The following is a 20,046-nucleotide window of genomic DNA, read 5'->3' on the forward strand; positions in this document are numbered from 1 at the left end:
TTTGAGGAATAATTGTTTATCGCGTGCTTCTCTCGCGGTTTAGCAGGAATGCAATCGACATCAACTTAAAGTGCTCCGTTTATTTATCGGGTGATCAAGAACGCCGTTTACTACAGGTACCTTCAGCTAAGAGACCTAAGCTAAAGGTAAGTACCCTTACCGCTCATTCACACTCGAAGCGGATCCGCGTTCGCAAAGCGGTTGCGAACGCGGTTGTATAAAGATCCAGTACAATTGCACGCGCACTTGATGCAATCGAGTGCACGTGCAATTGCATTTGATCTTTATACAACCGCGTTCGTAACCGCTTTGCGAACGCGGATCCGCTTCCAGTGTGAATGAGCGGTTACGCTGCCGTGTGAATTGGGTATAAAGCCCCTTGATAAAGGCGTTTTGTAGAAATACCGCAAACCATTCGAGTGGAAATGCGCGCAAGACACGTGCCACGAGCTGGTGCTCCGCCGCCATTTGCTTCCAAGGGCCGCTCGAAAAACTGGGACACTGGCGCCTTTGACGCTACTTGCCAAACAGACGCAAGCACACCGAGGGGCTTTACTTACGACTAAAGAGACCCCCGATGTCTTTGCGTTTGTCTTGCAAATAGCGTCAAATGGGCTAGTGCACGAGGCCCGTGTTTCTAGAGGCCCTTGGAAGCAAATGGCGGCGCAGCACTGAAAGGAGCGGCCCTTGGAAGCGAGTGGCGGCGGAGTACTTCTCGTGGCACGTGCCTTGCGCATTTCCTCAACAATCGTTGGCGGTACTTCTAAAAAACGCCTTTATCGAGGGGCTTTACTTGTGACTAGAGTAACTGTATAGGCACTGCGCGCAAACAGAGTATGTATACAGTTACTCTACTAGCGATTAAAGTCCTTAATAGAAGATTCCTACAAGTAGCCGACTGTGTGACGGTGCAGGTTTCAGGAAGCGAATGGCGGTGCACACCAGAGGTTTGGACTGAATGCCGCCATTTGCGTCCAGCGGAATGTGCCTGGTCATTTGTATTGGTTGTTGTTACTTGTAAAAGAAGTATCAAGAGACTTTACTGGCGAGGAAACACTGGCGCCATCTATCGGGCAACCGTGGATCACTTGGCAGTTTCGGTATGTATTTATTCGCGTCATTATTATGTTGTTGTTCAAAGAACTTTTTACAATACCTTCGTTTGCTTTACCTGCACCTCCTGCACCGGCACAGAAAAGTGCAGGGCAGTCTACTTCCGGTATGCGTGCTGAGATACGACCGGAAGTACACCGCCCTACACTTTTCTGCACTGGTGCAAAAGGTGCAGGTAAGGCGAACTCTATTGTTTTAAACTATGATTTCTAATAAATAGTACGTACATTTCATCTCGAAAATGCATCAAAACCTTCGCTGTAGTGAAATTCAGTTCCAGGGTTACCTCATAGATGGAGCCAGAGTGCCGGTGTGTCCGCTCGTCGTATGAGATGACGAGAATTCAGTCGTAAGCAAACGTAAGTGTTTGAGCGGGCTTTTTAGAAACGATAGCAAGCGGTTATTTGCCCGATTCATCCCGAGCCTTGAAATGGTGCTTCATGGTTGCGTCAGTTGCGATCATACACGCGCGAGCATCCGAAGCACGGGCGAAGGAACCAATTTCACCGAAAACACATGGTTGTCAGAAATCAAACAACAAACTAAAAAAAACAAAACAAAAAACGTTCAGCCTGTAAAAAAAAAAGTGAGAACGACTTTTCTTTTTAAAGTCTTGTAATGCATAGAATGCAGTATTTGAGACGCAATGGTTTGCATTTGTTTTGAAGGCATTCAACGGTCGTTTAGGAGTGTTACTGTTAATTTCCCCGCAAAATTTAGCGAGAGAAATAAGTAGACGTCTAGGTCACGTGAAGAGAGGTCAGATCACGTCAATATCCCTGCTAAATTGATCGGGGCAAGGCACCGGCAGATAAACGGACGGACAAATAAAAATTTAAAAAAATCCATGCTTACGAAAAAAAAAAAAAAAAAAAAAAACTCGGTATCAACTATTTTGTGTTATGTAGTCAAAGCTGTGCTGCACCCCCACTTTGCTGCGAGAGCAAGTAGCTTGATCACACGCTCTAATCGTACGCGCTAACGCAGTAGCTTCGGTAGCCCTGAAGCACTGCGTAAGCTACGCTAGTACTAGTGTAGCTTGTAGTACTAGTGTAACCTAAGCGTGCTTATTCAACTAGTGAAATGCAGTTGCAGGGCCGCCTTGTAGAGTGCGCCAACGTTCCAGCGTGTTCTTCCACAAGAGCTCGGTCCTAAGCAAACGCAAGTATATGAGGGCCTATAGTGTCGTGCATTGTTCTTGTTAGGTTGGAAACTAGTCGAGGTTTTCTTACAGCAAAGTGCCAATGGGCTGACCGTCACACACCCTCATTGGAACGACCCCTTTGACGTCGGGCGGACAGTGGCACTTCAGACTGCTTACCTTTCACAGCCTCCATTTAAGCATACCTGCGTCGAAGGGAAAACACAGACGAAGAGTTGAGGTTAATGACTGCCGTACATCTCTATATTACCCACTCACGTCGAAGTAGCTCTTTTTCATGCGCATGTGCTCGATGTACTATCTTAAAGTGCGCTAAAGGTACGATGTTTTTGTCCCATTACATGCTCTAAAATAAAGAAATGTGGGAGTATACGTGTGTCTAGCTGCCAAGGAAAACGTTTCGCGATACTCTGAGTTTTTAGACGCCAGACATCTACTTTCACGGCGCTCTTCATTAAATAGTTTAATGGGTACGGGTACCATGTGTACGCTTGATAGTTGTTCCTAGAATAGAGCGCGGTACTACCGCTAATCGAGCTGATAAACCTTGCGACCTTCCAGAGCATTCCTAATCTCGAGGTCCTCTCCCTCAGTGCGCACAGGTGGTCGAGCTCCTCATCGAAAACCTCACTCCTCCTGGCCTACCCCTCTGGTCACGTGACCTCACCGTTAACCAATCAGAGGCGAGCACCTCGCTCCTTCACCCCCACCCGTGAACTAATCAGTGTCGAGCCTTGCGGCCACACTTTTATCTGGGCTTTATGAAATGCCGAACACCTAGCCAAAGAACGTTTCACGTTGAAAGTGGCGCCTGGATAGAAGTGTGGCCGCGTAGCTCGACACTGATTGGTTAACGGGGAGGTCATGGGACAAGGGGGGCAGGCGAGGAGGAGCTCGTCTATTTGTGCGCACCGAGTGAGAGAAGCTCGAGAGCATGGAAAGCTCTGGAAGATTGCAAGGTTTCCCAGCCCGATTAACCGTACTATCGCTTTATTTACGCGAAAATTACGCGAAAATCCGGCGTCGTCGGCGGCGTGACCGAGCGATGGTACCAAAAATGTCCGACGGCGCAAAGAGTAAAAACAGGTAAAAAATGTTCGGACTGACGTCAAATTTCTCAGTGAGGTTCCTGTAAACAAAGCAAATTCATGACTTTGAAAAAACAAATTGCTACATTTCGGCCTGGGCCTCCGGGGGGCTAGACGAACACGCTTCCCAACGCCACCGCAGTTCACGGTTCTGGCTCACTAAAGGTGTGGTCTAGCGCGTGCGTCATTTGGCACATGACGGCGCAGTTAATGGGAAGGAGGCGGGGCCAAGCATTGAGCGCATAAAGCTGCCTCCCGCGCGCCACTTGTTCTTCGAATTTTCATAAACATTTCACCAAAGGGACCATAATGCTTTCGCATTCCCACAAGTAAGTAGTCTAAAGTATCCCCGCCGACTTTTTTTTTCTTTTTTTCTAAAGAAGTAACACGCGTAGGAAAAGTTGTTTTCAGTTCTTTAATCCAGACGTGACAGAGAACAACTACCAGAATTATTCGACCGTAGTCCAAACATTGTTGCACGGCCCATTTAAGCGTCACGTAGTAGATGTAAGGAGGAATGGAGGTGCGTACAAAACCTCGCGCGTGCATGCTTTGGATTTTTGATTAATGTCTATTATATTCGATATCGCTTTTTTTTCCCTCTTTGATGTTGCGATCAATCGTCTCAGTAAATACCGTAAACCTAACCACTACAAACATCTATTTTTTTTTACATGCATACCATTTGTACATTGAACGGTTTTAATGCCTAATATGAACTTTAGTTGCTTTGCGACTTAGATCCCGTGATGATTTAACGAGCCTAAAGTTAAAAAAAAAAATCATCTGAAACTTTGAGCCGAAGTGAATTCGTTTATACAGCACCGTTGTGTCGAACTGGCCCGCATAATGCGTACGCAAGCTGTATAAGCAGAATAGGAAGTTATAGCTGAATTGAAATTTCGTGTGCATTGTGGAGCTACGCCCAATTGGAGCTTCGGAAAAAATAAGGATTCATCCGAACTGAAGCCGCAGTCAGACATCATACAAAAGGTACGGTGTTCTTTGCAGATAGAATTCCAGGAACATCTGCGGACACAGCTCAAGCACGTTCCAAGTATGTTTCTTCATGCCATACGCTTCGAGAATGTTCGCACACCGTTTTTTTATTACCGCCATGAAAGGAAGAAACACACCTCAGCAGTGTTAACGCAGCCTTCCCACTACTCATAGCGCCAAGTTCTGCGTAAATCATCCGCCGGTTTCCCTCCCCGCACGCCAATTTACCCCTCCAAGGAGTGGGATCGTAAAAATTTGTACATGAAATGACGACTTTTAAGATAAAAGCGTTGTAACTCACGCCAACAGTGTTGTACGTTTCGAAGAAAGAACGGCAAGCCATTCCGTCCAGTCCAAAATAGGTCCAGACCTTTTGCTTTGCTCCGTTGTTCCACGTACAACAATCCACCGTGCAGGTAGAGGGCAGGACGTCATAGTCCTACAAAGAGCAAAGTCGCTAGTGTTAATTTAAAGGGGACTCTCGAAACGTTAGTTTTACTACGGATACTAGCGCGAATCTGTCAGAAAATATTCTTCCTGGTTTAAGTCACTAGACAGCGTGAATAATGATTATTGTGTCGTCTGTATGTTTATACAGCCGGAAGTTAGTCCTCCGTGAGCGTCTGGTGTCTCAGCTGTAGATGAGCAATTTAGCCAGGGCACACCAACCGCTAGCCTGAGGTGTTTAAAGAGATACTTAATCAAAATTTGGATTTCGCAAAATAAGGCTGCAGAATCATTTCGCTAAGAACTACAAAACATCACTCATGCATCGATATCTCAAACGAGGAGCCGTACGTTTAGAAAAGGAGGGCGTGATCAAACAAGGGCTCTGACGTAATGGTCCCCATGAAACATTTGACAATGAGGGGAAGCGGCCTCGCTTCTCTCCTCCTCGCTTCGGTTCCCCAGCGTGGCACCAGCTCAAAGGGACGCAGTGAGGAGGAGAGGGAATGAGAATCGTGACGTGGCTTGACTCGTATGGTCTCGTCGGCCGTATCCAATCGCGCACTTATTTCCCAAAACTACGGCGATCCGTTAGAGATATCGCTGTATGAGTGATGTTCTGGGGTTTTGCGGCGTCCCACCTATCCGTTCAGCCTTGTTTTGTGAGCTCGTAATTTCGGTTCAGTATCCCTTTAACGTGCATCACGCCGTAGCGACATACACGACCGCGCGCCTGCACGATGCTCATCCAGATTGAAACGGGCAGAGGTTGGGCTTGAACTCAGGATCCCTTGGTTCTGCAGCGCCAGTTTGCGCTTCACGCACTCTTCGCTGCGGTGCGCTAACACACTCAACCACCAATACAGTTGTTTACAGTTGTTTAACGAGGTTAGTTATTTTTTGGGGGGACACCCCAGTACTCAAACTTAATCGGAATTGCAAGGAAATTCCCTGGTCCCTTGCCGGGTCCAACGAAATACGTTCACAGTCGAGGTGCTCAACCCTCTGCTGCATACACCGGCCGACACGCGACAGACTGAATCGCTATTTTCGTCCGCGGACTGTGTATACCATCTGAGCATCACGTCACCGATTCCTGCGATCCGCTCCTCGTCCGTGGAGGCGCGGACTGAAAAGCCGAGCGCCTTTCCAATCGGGTTGCATCTCAAAACAACACACATCAATGTAAAGGTGCAGTGTGGTTTTTAAACATGCTTCCCTCGCTTGAGTATACTTCTTTTCTTGTAATGATGGGATCCACTTCCCAGATGGTAAAGACATGGCAACCGTTTTTAGGGAGTTTTAGTATATAGTATTTGCATTTTGATAACGATACGCAATAGCAATACGATGCATACGGAAAGGCTGAGGCGAAGTATCTGGCATCGTTATCGGAGTCAATTTCAATTCCCGTATTTTTAATCAGCCATGCATGCTGGCCTTGACAGAATATATGTATCGACACATTTAACAAGTAGCGTTAAAGAACACCTGGTCAAAGCCTATATTTTTACTGATCATTGCTTAGTAACTGTAACGCTTAACAAAACCAGGAGAAAAGTAATTTTAATGGGCAACTTTGGAAGCTTAATTCAGAGCAATTGAAGGACGAACATTATGCGGCGAGTGTGGACGAGCTGTTTGCAATTACGGCGAGAAAAAAAAAAAAAAAAAAAAAAAAGCTCTCACTCTTGGAAAATGGGGAGCATTTAAAGAAGGAAGTAAAGCAACTAGCAATCGAACGATCAATCATTCTACGTTCCACGCACGCATCGAGTAGAGGCAACTAAATAATGTTACGCGTGCACTTCACGAGGCAGAGTGCACAGACCCCGGTAGCGGTCTGAAAGATATCCAGCAAGTAAAAACGCTGGTTTAACGTTTTCATCACGAACGTTACCAAGGAGCCGTTGTGCGTTCTCGAACGTAAAAATTTCTTTTTGCTGGACAACCTTCAAAGGAGGTATTAGCTTCGGTAAAAAAGTATGTTTTAGCTAGACAAATTTATAAAATCGAATGCAACAATATAATTCGGTCTGACAAAGGCAGCATTGAAGATGCTTTTGTTAAATACTATCAAAAACGTTTAGAAAAAAATAACCACCAATATGACAAATCAAAAGTGAGAAGTTTGCTGGAAAGGGTGCCACAATTGCAAGGGAATGTAAAAAAAAAAAAAAAAAAAAAAACTCCCAAAGCGGATTATCTTGACGGAAGTTGAACAGCCAGTAGATGAAAGAGCTGATCATAAAGGGCCTCGCCCTGACTGAATTACTGCCGAATTCTGTAAAAGCTTGAAAAGTCGCAACTGTGCTCTTCTTTAGGAGGGAGTACTTCGCGAAGCATACGAGCTTAAGGCAGTGGCCCCCTTTTTCTTAAAAAAAAAAGAACACACACTATTCTTACACCGAGGTCAGATGATCCTGCCAAACTACGTCGTGTCATTAATTATATGCCAATCATTTTGTCTAATACTGACTAGAAAATATTCACCAAAATATTATCAAGACGACTTAAGAATGTTATCTGCGACATAGTTGCTGAGCATCAAATTTGCGGCATAAAAGGAAGAAGAATACAATCAAATATTCATGTCGCGAGGAGCGTCTTAGAGTGTTGCTCCGATGAGGGAGGACCAGTGGCTTCACTCCAGATTGACTTGGAGAAGGCTTGTAGCCGCGTTACGCATACAGCGCTTTGGGATGTTTTATAACACGTTGGAATAGGAAACGTTATCTACGACGGAGCCCAGATGACATATAAAGATTGTCCAACAAAACAAAATAATAATAAATGGCAATCTTTCAGCTAACATTCCAGTACTGTACTCCGTTCGGCAAGGGTGACCGCTATCACCATTGCTATTTGATATTTATTTGGAAGCATATTGTGTGAGTATCACCCATAGTAATGCACTGTGAGGTTTGGGTCTCAACTCAGTAAAGATTAAGGTCTTAGCGAATGCTGATGACGTGGCTATTTTCTGTCGTGACAAGAAAGGTGTCACCGAAGCTGTTGTGTTGACAAATACATTTAAGCCATAACAGGTGCAACGGTAAACTTGGAAATATATATCGGCTTCTGATACAAGTCGAGGGGCAACCATGCCTATAAAGTATGACGGTGTCAAATGAAATGAAACAACTTCTAAATATCTCGGCGTACCACTTGAACAGTTTCGCAGCAGTACGACTTACTGGTTGACATCTACTAATGAACTGAAATCACGTGTATCAACGAGGGCTAACCGTTACTTGTCAATTTTTGCGAGAGCAACTGTTTGCAACATTTTTCTTTTTGTCAAAATTAAGTATGTATTACAGGTCCTGTGCTGTGCTCAAAAGATGCATAGGATTTGTGCTTTGTTTATTTGGAAGTGCGGATAGAAACCAATGAGACGTGACAATCTTTTTCGGCTCATCCCACTGGGAGGCTCAAGCCTGCCACCTTTGGTTATCCGTCAACTTATATCGCTTTTTCTGTGTGTGTGTGTGGCGAGTAGCATTCATTTGTACGCACCAGCGATAGAAACCGATTTGCCATCGTTTCTGGTGTCTGCCCAGACACTGGATACCATGATAACTGTTGTATTCTTATGATAGGTTGTTGATTCGTATTTTTTTTCATCCGTACGATCTTCTCGAGAGTATCTCTCTGGCACTCCAAGAATGGAGCTCACTCGAGCTGTTTTGGCCAATCTTTTCCTAACACCTCTGTATCGTTCACTGTTCTATAATGATCCAGGTCAAACTGTGATTTCTAGAGTTAAAAAGATGTGCATTCCGCGAGTTGCAAAATATCTTCTTGTTAACTGCATGCTGAATCCTTACCCGTTAGGGTATGGCTCCAGAGGAAGGGAACAGTCGTTCCGTGGACTGTAAACTGTTTGCTTTGTAAACAATCAGAAACAATTGAGCATGTTTTTTTTAATTACTCGGATGCTTTCCCTTCTTTGGGAAATATACTTAAACGACGAGGAAAAATACATAAAACACAGAATGGCGCTAGCGCCAATCCGTGTTGTATGTATCTCTTCCTAGTCTGTGTTTTTTGCGCTTTTAAGTTCCCCAACACATACACTCAACAACGTGGTTGCTTCTTGACCGTGTTAGGATGCCAACAACGTGGAAACACTTACCGGATAACAATATCTCAAATTCGGATGGCGTAATGAGCAGAACTCATTCGGCGACAGGTCTTCACCCATGTATTTTCTGCTTCCGCGAACTGGTGGCCACGCGTATTTGGGGCTGAGGCAGGTGGCGTTCATGCTGCACGGAGTCAAGATATAATGTGAAAGAACAAAAACAGTTTCGGCTGACTGCAGTGTATGATGCATTTGTGTGCGCTACGTTGAGCGTTTCTGATAGCTTCACTCGTTATTGTGTTAGATACCAGTGACCTTAGATTTATGGGTGACTTCATCTCAACTGAGGCACACATTTTGAGTCGAATTTTAATTTTTTTTAAAATAAATGTTATCGAACAATTTCTTTAATAAAAGAAGACGCAAACGGCAAGTTCGACGGATTTTTTGTTGTGAAGTTATGGACCGTTGAAGCGGCCAAGGTGGAAACTGACGTTTTTTCCAGCTTATTGGGGGTGCCATATTTCACTCCATCCCTTTTCCTTGCTTTTTACTTTACATCAATATAACTTTTTGGGAACACTCTCGACATATGCTTTTTATGCTAATTAGGCGTCTTGGTCATAACACTCTTAATTTATTTTTTTTATTTGTCAAACCTGCTCTCTGCGACAATATTTGACGAGGTTCAGCAAGCTGCGCTGTTCGACCTAATCAACTTATTTTTATGATCTTTACGTAACCGTAAAGCTCCAATTAAGCTCTTTCTTTGGAGTATATTTTCCATATTGTGCAATAAATGTATAATGCGCTACATGTACATAAAAAACGGATATCTCGAAAAGCTAGCAAGTTTGGAGTCGATTTTCTAACAAAAACCCACCTTTCATTTGTTTTATTTTTTACTTAGAGTTAGGTAATATAGTAGTCTATCAGGAACTACCAACAGAAATTGTTATATATTGTTCGTATGGTTGCTATTAAGACTCGAATCTCGTGCCATGGCCGTTTTGAACGGGACTTCGCACAGGCGCTCTGCTGAGCAGAAGTTTGGCCTGTGTAAGGTTTTCTACTTATCTTTAGCAGTTACCTCAATATCCGACCATAAACATTAATAAAATTTGGAATAGCGTACTTAAAAAAAAGTTACTTAGAAGTCGTATCCACAAGTGTGGGCACAGCGCTTACTTCCTCTTAATACGGGGAATGCAGATCGTTAGAGAATTCCTCTGGGGCCTTTTGCTTTCGGCTTTGAGTTTGAAATACCGAACTTGATATGTAATTGTCATATTTTCTTATGTCAAACAGATATGCAGTGCATATACTTATGGGTGGTTTCATATCAACTCAGGCACGATTTAGGGTCGAATTTTTAATTTTGGCCAATAAAATATATGTTTTTGCGAAATCCCTTCTGTGACAGCTAGTGCTAACCGCAAGTTCGGGCGATTTTTCGCTCTCGAGTTATGGATATTTTAAGGAGCCGAGGTGCAAACTGACCTTTCTCTCGCCTGTCGGAGGTTTCATGTTTCACTCCTTTCTACTTTTCACCCTTTTTCGATAGTGCAGTGTAACTTTTTTGGGCCACTCTTTGAATAGGGATTATTTACGGTCCATAATTTTGTTGTGATTATTTATCTTCACTTTTGTTTTAAATATTGCCAAAGTGTGTCCCTTTGACAATATTTGTGAAAGTTTGACCAACTCTTCCGTGCGACCTATTTGAGATATCGTAACATATATAGTATTTTCAGAAACCTAAGAGTATGCTCTTTCTATTGATAACAAATTTAACGTTGTGTGGAAAAGAGAAAGGGCAGTGTACTCTCGTAAAGCAAGGACTATTTACATATATTGGCAAATTGGAGGTCCATTTTCTAAAAAAGAAAACACCTTTTATTTGGCTGATCTTTTTTCTCTAGCTAGCTATTGCAGTGCTTTAAATGGTAATATAAATATTAAATTAAAAATTGTGCTTGTATGGCAGCTATAAGAGCTTGAAATCTGATTTTGTTTAGTGTTTGTTCAGTAAATCAGCTTACACGAAAAAACACACTAATTCAAAATTGGCGCCTCTTAGTTTGTTAATAGATACCTGTGAACACACTTATTCTCTGATAAATACTTCAATGCAATTATTTATAAGAAATATAGTTTAGAAAATTTGTCAATATGACGTTTCTGGACGATATTTGTGAAAGTTTACCAGCTCTTCCGTGTGACCTATATGAGGTGTCTTAATATATTTAGTATATTCAGAAAGCTTACAGTAAACTACTTTTAGTGGTAACAAATTTGATGTTTTGTGTTAAAGAGAAAGGACAGTCTTTTTCGTAAAGCAAGGACTATTTCAACAATTCTGCGAACAGGAGGTCGATTCTCTAAAACGCCTACATTTTATTTGGCTAATTGCTTTTCTATAGCTACCTATTGCAGTACTGTAAAATAGACCGAAAATGTAATATTTTGTTCGTATGGCGCCTATAAAAGCTCACATTTTGGTTTTTGTTCACTTGTCACCCAGTAATACAAGTGACTCAAAAATACACTAACTCATAATTAACGCCTCTGAAAATTTTTAGTAACTACCTGTAAATTCATTTAATAAAAGAAGAGGCAAACGGCGAGTTATGCTAATAGAGCGTCTAAGTCATAATATGCTTAATTTTTATTTGTGTTTTTTTTAATCGTCAATCCACCTTTCGGCAACAATATTTTAAAAAAGTTCAGCAAGCTGTGTGTGTGACGTAATCAATATATTTTATGATCTTTAAATCACCGTAAATTTCCAATTAAGCTCTTTCTTTTAAATATAATTTGAATATTTTGCACTAAACATATAACGCGGAACATCTGACTGAAAAACAAATATTTAGATAAACTTGCAAATTTGTAGTCGATTTTCTAAAAAAAAACACCTTCCATTTTTTTTCATTTTTTATTTACAGTAAGGTAATATCGTAGTCTGTCAGGAACTACGAACAAAATTTGTAATACATTGTTTGCGTGACCACTGTTAGGACTCGAATCTCCTGTTATGAGAGTTCTGAACAGGACTTCGCATAGACGCTCAGCTGAGCAGAATTTTGATCTATGTAAGGTTTTCTATTTAATGTTAGTAGTACCTCAATATCTGAGTGTAAAAGTCAATGAAGCAACAGTATTTATCCTAACAATATTTATTTACTTTGCACTGGCGTGAGTTGCAAGGTGAGTGAGCTTGGCTATGTGTTGACGGAGAAGGAATACGTACACCATCTAGACTCCCGGACAAACTTAAGTCAAGAGGAAAGCGTCTAAGTAACCCGGCATAATCACTGAAATTAGAAATGAAACCTAAACACATGACTAACACATTTGAAGCCTTACACGCTACGAAATGCTTGTTAATTTACGAAAGAGTCTGTACGCGCCCAAAATAAACCGTACTTTCTAAGCGTCAGATATAAAATCATACATATGTATATGCACTGCATATCTGTTTGACATAAGAAAAATGACAATTACATATCAAGTTCGGTATTTCAAACTGAAAGCAGAAAGCAAAAGGCGCCAGAGGAATTCTTTAGAGGTCTGCATTCCCCCGTATTGAGAGAAAGTAAGCGATGGTGCCCGCAATTGTGGGTACGGACTTCTTAGTAACCTTTTTAAGTACACTACTCCAAATGTTATTAATATTTGTGGTTGGGTATTGAGGTAACTGCTCACGGCAAGTAGAAAACCTTACATAGGCCAAACTTGTGCTCAGCAGAGCGCCTGTGCGAAGTTCCGTCCAAAACGCTCTTAGCACGAGATTCGAGTCATAATAGCGGGCATACAAACAATATATTACAATTTTTGTGGGTAGTTGCTGATAAACTACTATATTACCTAACTGTGAATAAAAAATAAAAGGAATAAAAGGTGGGGTTTTTAGAAAATCGACTCCCAACTTGCTAGTTTTTCAAAATATCCGTTTTCCACGCAACATGTAGCGCGTTATATATTTATTGCTCAATATTGAAATTATATTAAAAAAGAGCTGAATTGGAGCTTTACGGAGATGTAATGATTATAAAAATATGTTTATTAGGTCAGACAGCACAGCTGGCTAAACTTCGTCAAATATCGTCGCAGAGAAGCGGTTTGACAAAAAAAATATACACTAAAATTGTTATGACCTAGACGCATAATTAACATAAAAAGCATATGTGGAGAGTGTTCCCAAAAAGTTATATTGATGTAACGTAAAAAGTAAGAAAAAGGAATGGAGTGAAATATGGCACCCCCGATAAGCTGGAAAAACGACAGTTTCCTCCTTGGCCGCTTCAACGGTCCATAACTTGAGAACAAAAAATCCGACGAACTTGCCGTTTGCGTCTTCTTTAATTATAGATATTGCCCAATAAGATATATATTTTTCTAAAAAAAATTAAAAATTCGACTCAAAATTCGTGCCTCAGTTGAGATGAAATCACCCTTATGTATTTGGAGTTTGCTGCTCTCATTGTGAATGCCTATGTACACTCCCGAATTTCGAAGCAACGGACGTTCGTCCTGTTCTTGCCGGTTTCAAGCGTGCAATCGCTGTGATGCTTCAACCGATAAAACTAAAGCTCTTGCGATTTTTGCAGTACAGAGCGGTTTCACGTCCGCACTTGTATGCGACATGAGCCGTGTGTGATGTTATAATAACCGTGTGGATAATTTAAAACAGGTTACTTGTGGCCGCTTTTTTTTCTATTTTACGTTTTACAAGGTAATTTTAGCGATTTGTCAGTCTACTGCGTGTGAATGAAACTTGTTATAAACGTGTTCGGGGGCAATAAGATGTAAAAAAATGTGTCCGCTTGTGTTTGACCCCAGATGCAGTGCTGCCTTTTCTTTGAATCCTGTTTGCGGAGTGGGAACGTCTTATATACCGTTAACATTGCGTAACCGTGTGTTTTATAACAAATTCTGTCTTAATCTAGTTTTGTAGTTTGATTTCACTTCTACAGAGCGGTTTGAACTTCGCACTCGTATGAAGAGTAAGCTTTGTGAAGTGCAACACTAAACACGTGGAGTATTCAAAACAGACTACTTCTGTTCATTTTTTATTCTTATTATACGTTTCATTAAGTAATTCGAGCTACTTTTCAATCTACTACTTGCAAAAAAAGAATTGTTCTTAGTGATTTTGGTGGCATTCAAAGACTTGTCGCGCCTGTGTTTGCACCCTGAAGGCCCTGACACATTGAAGAAACATGGCAGCGACAGCAGCCCATATTCATCAACAGTTGGTCAACTTCGTTCTCGGTCGCCCTTTTGCCCGACAAACCTGTAACATCGCGGGAGCATCAGCACAACACAGGCGACATCGACAATGTTGACTCAGTGGGACAGTTTCGGCAACAAAAGCACAGCAACTTGTGTTGGACGAGGCGTGTTTGCCGGATCGGTGGATGAGTGCATTTTGTGTTGTAAACACGATAACACAGATGGACTCGGTAGCAGATTTCCCTTCCAATAACAAACAAGATTTTTTAATCTTTTTCGAACAAAGGCATAAAAACGTTATTTAACATTAATTAAGGCACTTCCAGTTGAAATGATTTGATGAATGTCTTTACCACGTAATTACAGAAAGCTATTTTCAAAATGCTCACAGCTACGGTCGTGAACGTTCAGGCGGTTGTTAAAATTAGAACTGCCGAAATACCAGCTCACATCACTGCTAGTGAAATAGATTCACATGTCTACTCACCCAATGATAAAATGTAATAAAAAAAGTCCACGAAGGCAAACGATTCAAAATACGAAGCATGAAAACGACCGCTCTGAACATGATAGTTGATACTTGGAGCTTGAAAACAGCCGCTGCCGGACACGTAAATTGTTTAAAAACTCCCCAGGACGTTTTGGCGATTGCAGCGATCACATAGTAGGGCGATAAAGGCTAATAGACAGCGTTGAAAATGTGTATCCCATCGATCATTATGAAGGCCAATCATGTCAGTGTCGCAGTCAGTTCAGCTCGACACCGCGCTGAAAGAGGTACTTTGGGATACTACCGGGGCTGACTTCATTTTACATAAGAAATAGAAATGACATGAAAGATAGAACCGGACAGAAAAACTTCATACGGTGGCGTAAATAACGAACGTATAACAGCGATATCATCATCCTGGGGTGGGGCTAGCTGCTTCGTCAGCGAATGAAGAGCATTCTGATCAAATAAAAAGTTTAAAATACTCCATCTGTGAAGATTTCTAATTACGGTCACTGGTTGATGTCGTTCCGTGGTAATTTAATTCCTACACTTCGACCGCACTAGCACTTTGTAGAGTCCGATTTCCCGCGTCGATTAGACCATTTGCTATATTACCAAGCATCAAGGAGAATGCAGGGACTGGTGTTCCACGCGCCACACGCGCACGCCTTCCCCGTATAAAAGCTTCGAAGTAAAGAACCAAAATAAAGCGTCGACGAACGCGCGTGCAAGATGGAATTTGTTTTAGGTTTTTGCTTTAGAAAATTTACTACTGCTGAGGCCAGCACGCGCGGCGCGTAGAACACCAATCCCTGCATTCTCCTTGATGCTTGGGTAATATAGCAATAGGTCTATTCGGATGTCGGAGTTTTTCAGGTGTTGCTCCCGCTGTCAGGGCACGGTGTGCCAGGGCGTTATCCGACTGTCGGGCAACAAATAGGCGAACACGGTTGCCGAGCGACAAAAACAAGTTTCCCGACAGTTGCTGTTGCCTGAATTGGACAGGGTCACCGAAAACATGTGTCCCTCGTGATAATGGAGAGAGTTGTCCGACTGCTTCCTCAATGAAACAGCGCCTTAAATGCAGTGCCTACTTGTCATTCGATCTTATTTTCGGTGTCGAAGCTGCAAATACATTGGCGTTACCTATCCGGGGTTTTCTCTATCAAATTGCGTCCTTCGACTGCGGCGATGAATTAACCCTAATCTATCACCGAAGCCGAAGGGCCGGATTCGATCTGGAGCCCTGGAAGCAAGTTAACCCGGATTGAAAATGCCAGATCGACACTGGATCCAAAAGTGGGCAAGAAGAAACTTCCAGTCTGCAAACAAAAAACTCAGTCAGATTCAACCTGACATTTTTTGTTCACGCCCAAATTCAGATCCGGACTGGATCCGACATTTTTCATTCTGGTTTCCATGTTACATTTTTCTATTGGACACGTTATGCATGATATTTAATCAAATTACCGTTCCTTCAGAGTTTCTTTGATCATATCTCTTGAACAATTGGAAAATGCGTAGGGCGTGTAAATTTTTCCGGTTCCCATAAAATACCCGCCGTCTTCGGGACATTCAGAAGCTTCTGCTCTTCCGTCATACTCCGCACCTAACCTGCGAGACGAGGACACGTTTGAGTTATTTCTTAGCTGTAGCCATCCGCCACAAATACGCATAATAGGGAAACAGTCCACCAAACAATTTGCTAGCCATGAACTCAGTTCTGTCCCGTCACAAAAATAAAAACAAAAACAAAATAAGTTGGAAAATAATTACTCGTTCTTTGTTTCAGTTAGCAATTTACACTACTACTGTAGCTGTTATATGAACTCTGTTCATACTTGTTTTAACAACGAAACTATGTATTTTAGTGATCTTTACGTGTCTGCATATACCGGGCGTCTCTACAAAGGTATTCAAACCTCCTTAAAAATAGGATGTTTAAGAAAAAAAAAATCACTCTTCGGGAAAAAATTGCCAGCCACGGCCGACGTCAGGGATTTCAATACAAAACATATTAATTGGCAAACCAATGAGATAAAATTGACTAATACACTGTTTATTTGTGAAAATGAACATGTGGTTCCAAAAGCGAACTTGCTGAGCGTCATCGAAAACTCCAATATCGGTCAATTTTTCGACGACCTGAAGCACGTGTGAAGCGCAAGGGTGAGCTGAACTTACCGCGTGCAGCAGGCGCAAGGACCACAATGCGAAAACGCGAATAAGAATATAATTCGAATTTTGTTCCCACATAACGTTCTGCAGCGGTCTGAGATGTAAACACAGGAGCGTGAAGACCCATTCACACCGGTTGCGTTCATTTACGTTTTCTTACGTTACGTTATGAGATAGGGTTCTGTGTTTTCGGTAGATACCGATAAACCCCAATAAATTCAGCCGAATTGATTTTCTCTGAATAGGAAAGAACGGAGAAACCCCGAATTGGGAGCTGGCCTTGAATAGAGAAATCCCCGGTTTTAAGTGAAAAAATTTCTCCCTGCAGCATTTTGTTTCTTGTGGTCACCCTGAACATCACCTTACCCGTACTAACTGCCCTTTAAGTTCTTTCTTTCTTTGTGAATAACGTTCCTCACCCCGTCTCCTGCTCTCGGTACCGGGATGCCACTTTTTCAAGTATTTGGTCATGCGGTAACTTCTATAGACACCCTGGTAGAAAAGAACACGCCGGGGGGGGGGGGGGGGGGGGGGGTTGTTTAGGTATTACAAAATTGCATCTGGAAGGACCCGGGTCCGGAAACGGAATTCAATCCAAGATTTTTTTTACTGAGTTTAACGATGTTGAAGCTTTTGGTGAAGGCGCCGACAAACACATTGTCCGGAAGTCGCTTCGCCCAACTCTCTGCAGACCTTCACCATCTCAGCTCTCGCATTATGTATAAACCGCATGTAAGCGATTTGGCGAGCGACGAGATAACTGACGGAGACTCGCTTCGTTGTAGACTTGGTAACCCGCGCGACGGGGCAAGCCGCATGAAAGCGACGGGAGAAAGCGACCAAGGCGATGAGAGACGTCTTCTAGAAATACAAAAACCGAGCGACGCGACGAGCAACAGAGACAAATCTTCGTAGCTCGTCGCTGATGACTCTCGTCTTTGTCACCGTCGCTTGTCTCGTCGCTCGCTAAATCGCTTACAGGCTGCTCAGCCTTGATCGAGCACGTGAGGTCAGTGTTCATTCACCACCTCATTCTATTTATCCAGGATCGCCTGTTCAGCTGAAACTGAAATTATCGTCGCTGCAGCCAAATTTTTTCCCGGGCACTGGAAATAAATACCGTTTCCGAGAAAAATACTAAACACCCAGAAACATTTCGCAATTCGACGAAACAAAATATTTCGATAACATAAAACCCTCTTTATGTCCCACCGGAATATCCAGGCTCCTATATCTGGCGCAACGCTACTCATTGAACTGATAGCCACACTCCATATGAAGCACAACTGTCTCAGTGACTCGAAACGTAAGAAGACGTAATCTTCCGTAACATAAAGCAACGTAAGAAAAGAGTACTTTGTAAAATTATCTTAACGGCCGAAGGATATTTGACGGCGTACATTGTATGACGCGCTATGGGAACCGGCTCTAATAACTCACAGTCTTGCAGTGATTACGGCTGCCATCTCCACTCCTTCGTAGCTGCCATTGTCCTTAACAAAGCCATACTTATGTCTGGTGCACACGCCGCCTCGAACAGCAAACCCTGCGGTGCAAAGCAAAGAAATAAGAGTGAGCAGTTTTCTAGAAGTATTTACACATTCCTTGAAATTAGCATTCAGGCCATAGTCAGCTCACGTTATTGGCATAAAGAAAAAAACAAATGCATGACTACACTGACTCGTTGAAAAAAACACGACAATTCGTGCAGAATAACAGATGACACTCACTATACTTGAGTGTCAAAATGAACGTCGGCGTTAAGGATCGCTTATACTGCGAGCGTGAACACAACCGTCACCAAACATCTAAAGAAAAATGCTTAGACACCTCACAGGAGGGTTTGGTGAAGTAATCTCCAAACAATCGTTCACAACACAAGCAGGGAATGCAGAACGTGTAAGAGGTTGAAAATGATACTTATTATGGTCAGATGCAACAAAAGTCGAACTGCCACTCCCAATTTGTGGCATGGCATCTAAATTGAAAACCACGAGTGTGGGCTCCACAATAACTGTCCCTCATTTCTGTTTTCTTTCATTCGGCTCGCTTCACTTCAGCACCGTGGTCGCACGACAAGCTGTTAACCTTCTAGGTACCACAATGTTCTTAGTCTCCTATTGTCGGCGACAGGTTAAGAGTGAGGGGGAGGCTCCTCCCACTTCCCTCTACTCTAGCAGAGCGAACGCTGGAAAGGAGGTTGCCTTCTCTCCAGCGTTCGCTCTGCAAAAGGGGAAAGAGGTGGGAGGAGCTTAACCAGTCACCGACTACAGACCGTTCTCGCGTGACAGTCGCCATCACGTAGTAGGGTTGGGCGACTAAAGCTAAAGTCAATAGTTTAAGCATACTTACAATAAAAAGGTATAGCCAAGAAAAAGTAGAACACTGACACGCATCCCTTTATTTCTAGTGTCTTTTGAACGACAAATAAACTGATATTCTCTTTTGCCCAAACTCAGCTACGTTTGAATTCAACATGGCGTCCGGCAAAAAAAAAAACAAAAAAAAACGGTCCGTAGATCTCTTTTTTTTTCTTTCGTTCTGTATCCGTATCTGGTATGCGGGACGAGAAAAGAATAAAACATTTCAACCTGGAATATGTGAGAAAATATAGGTGAGGCAAAACAAGAATCTTTGAGAATCAAGCATTTTTCGTGAACACCTTGCAGTGGCGTGGAGAGATCAAAACGACGTTTTGACGGATGCCAGATGTGACGACATTGAAGATGGCTGTGTCCTTGTGAAAAAGGTATCTAGGCAAGCTTTGGATACGTTCCCGCCCATTTCGTTGGCTCGGCACCTCGACGTGGTAGCAGAAAGTCAGTTATGGCAGCTCAAGTTTGGCGCTCGGGAAAGTGCAGTCTTGAAGGTGCAGTCTTGAGCTCACATATATTGCCGCGCGCGCAGCTGGCCAAGTAGGCAGCGCGCGCGTTGCCTAACGGTTATCGCGCTTGGCTTCCACGCTGAAAGCTTGGGTTCGATTCCTGGCCGCGGAGGCACATTTTTGTTGACTCTCTAAAGTAATGTTCTGGTAAATTCGAAAACCATGTTGCTTGTCCTAGGTCAGAATGTTCCACACGCCAAACCTTCTACGCCGATTATTCCAGAAGCCCACACGTGTACATAAGGAGCTCCGCGTGGCGATCTGCATTCAGTTTCGCCCCAGCGTTCGACTTTGGTGCTACGCCGACTTCGACGCCCGTGACGCTCTGTTATTATCTTTTGTAACCTTTTATTTTTG

The 20,046-nt window shown here is 42.8% G+C and overlaps 1 protein-coding gene across 1 annotated transcript in view; it reads right to left on the reverse strand.

Annotated features, from left to right (window-relative positions):
* Window positions 1-20,046, reverse strand: part of LOC115315313 — a 93,591-nt gene that overhangs the window by 2,992 nt on the left and 70,553 nt on the right. Inside the window, exons 11-15 of the mRNA XM_040213168.1 lie at window positions 18,246-18,351; window positions 16,098-16,241; window positions 8,948-9,080; window positions 4,664-4,801; window positions 2,435-2,460 (exon numbers count right to left, since the gene is read on the reverse strand). Of these exons, the coding sequence (XP_040069102.1) occupies window positions 2,435-2,460; window positions 4,664-4,801; window positions 8,948-9,080; window positions 16,098-16,241; window positions 18,246-18,351 (547 nt within the window). The remainder of the gene's footprint in view (window positions 1-2,434; window positions 2,461-4,663; window positions 4,802-8,947; window positions 9,081-16,097; window positions 16,242-18,245; window positions 18,352-20,046) is intronic.

Source organism: Ixodes scapularis, unplaced genomic scaffold (genome assembly GCF_016920785.2).
Source record: "Ixodes scapularis isolate PalLabHiFi unplaced genomic scaffold, ASM1692078v2 PGA_scaffold4__175_contigs__length_147842914, whole genome shotgun sequence".
Lineage (NCBI taxonomy): Eukaryota > Metazoa > Arthropoda > Arachnida > Ixodida > Ixodidae > Ixodes > Ixodes scapularis.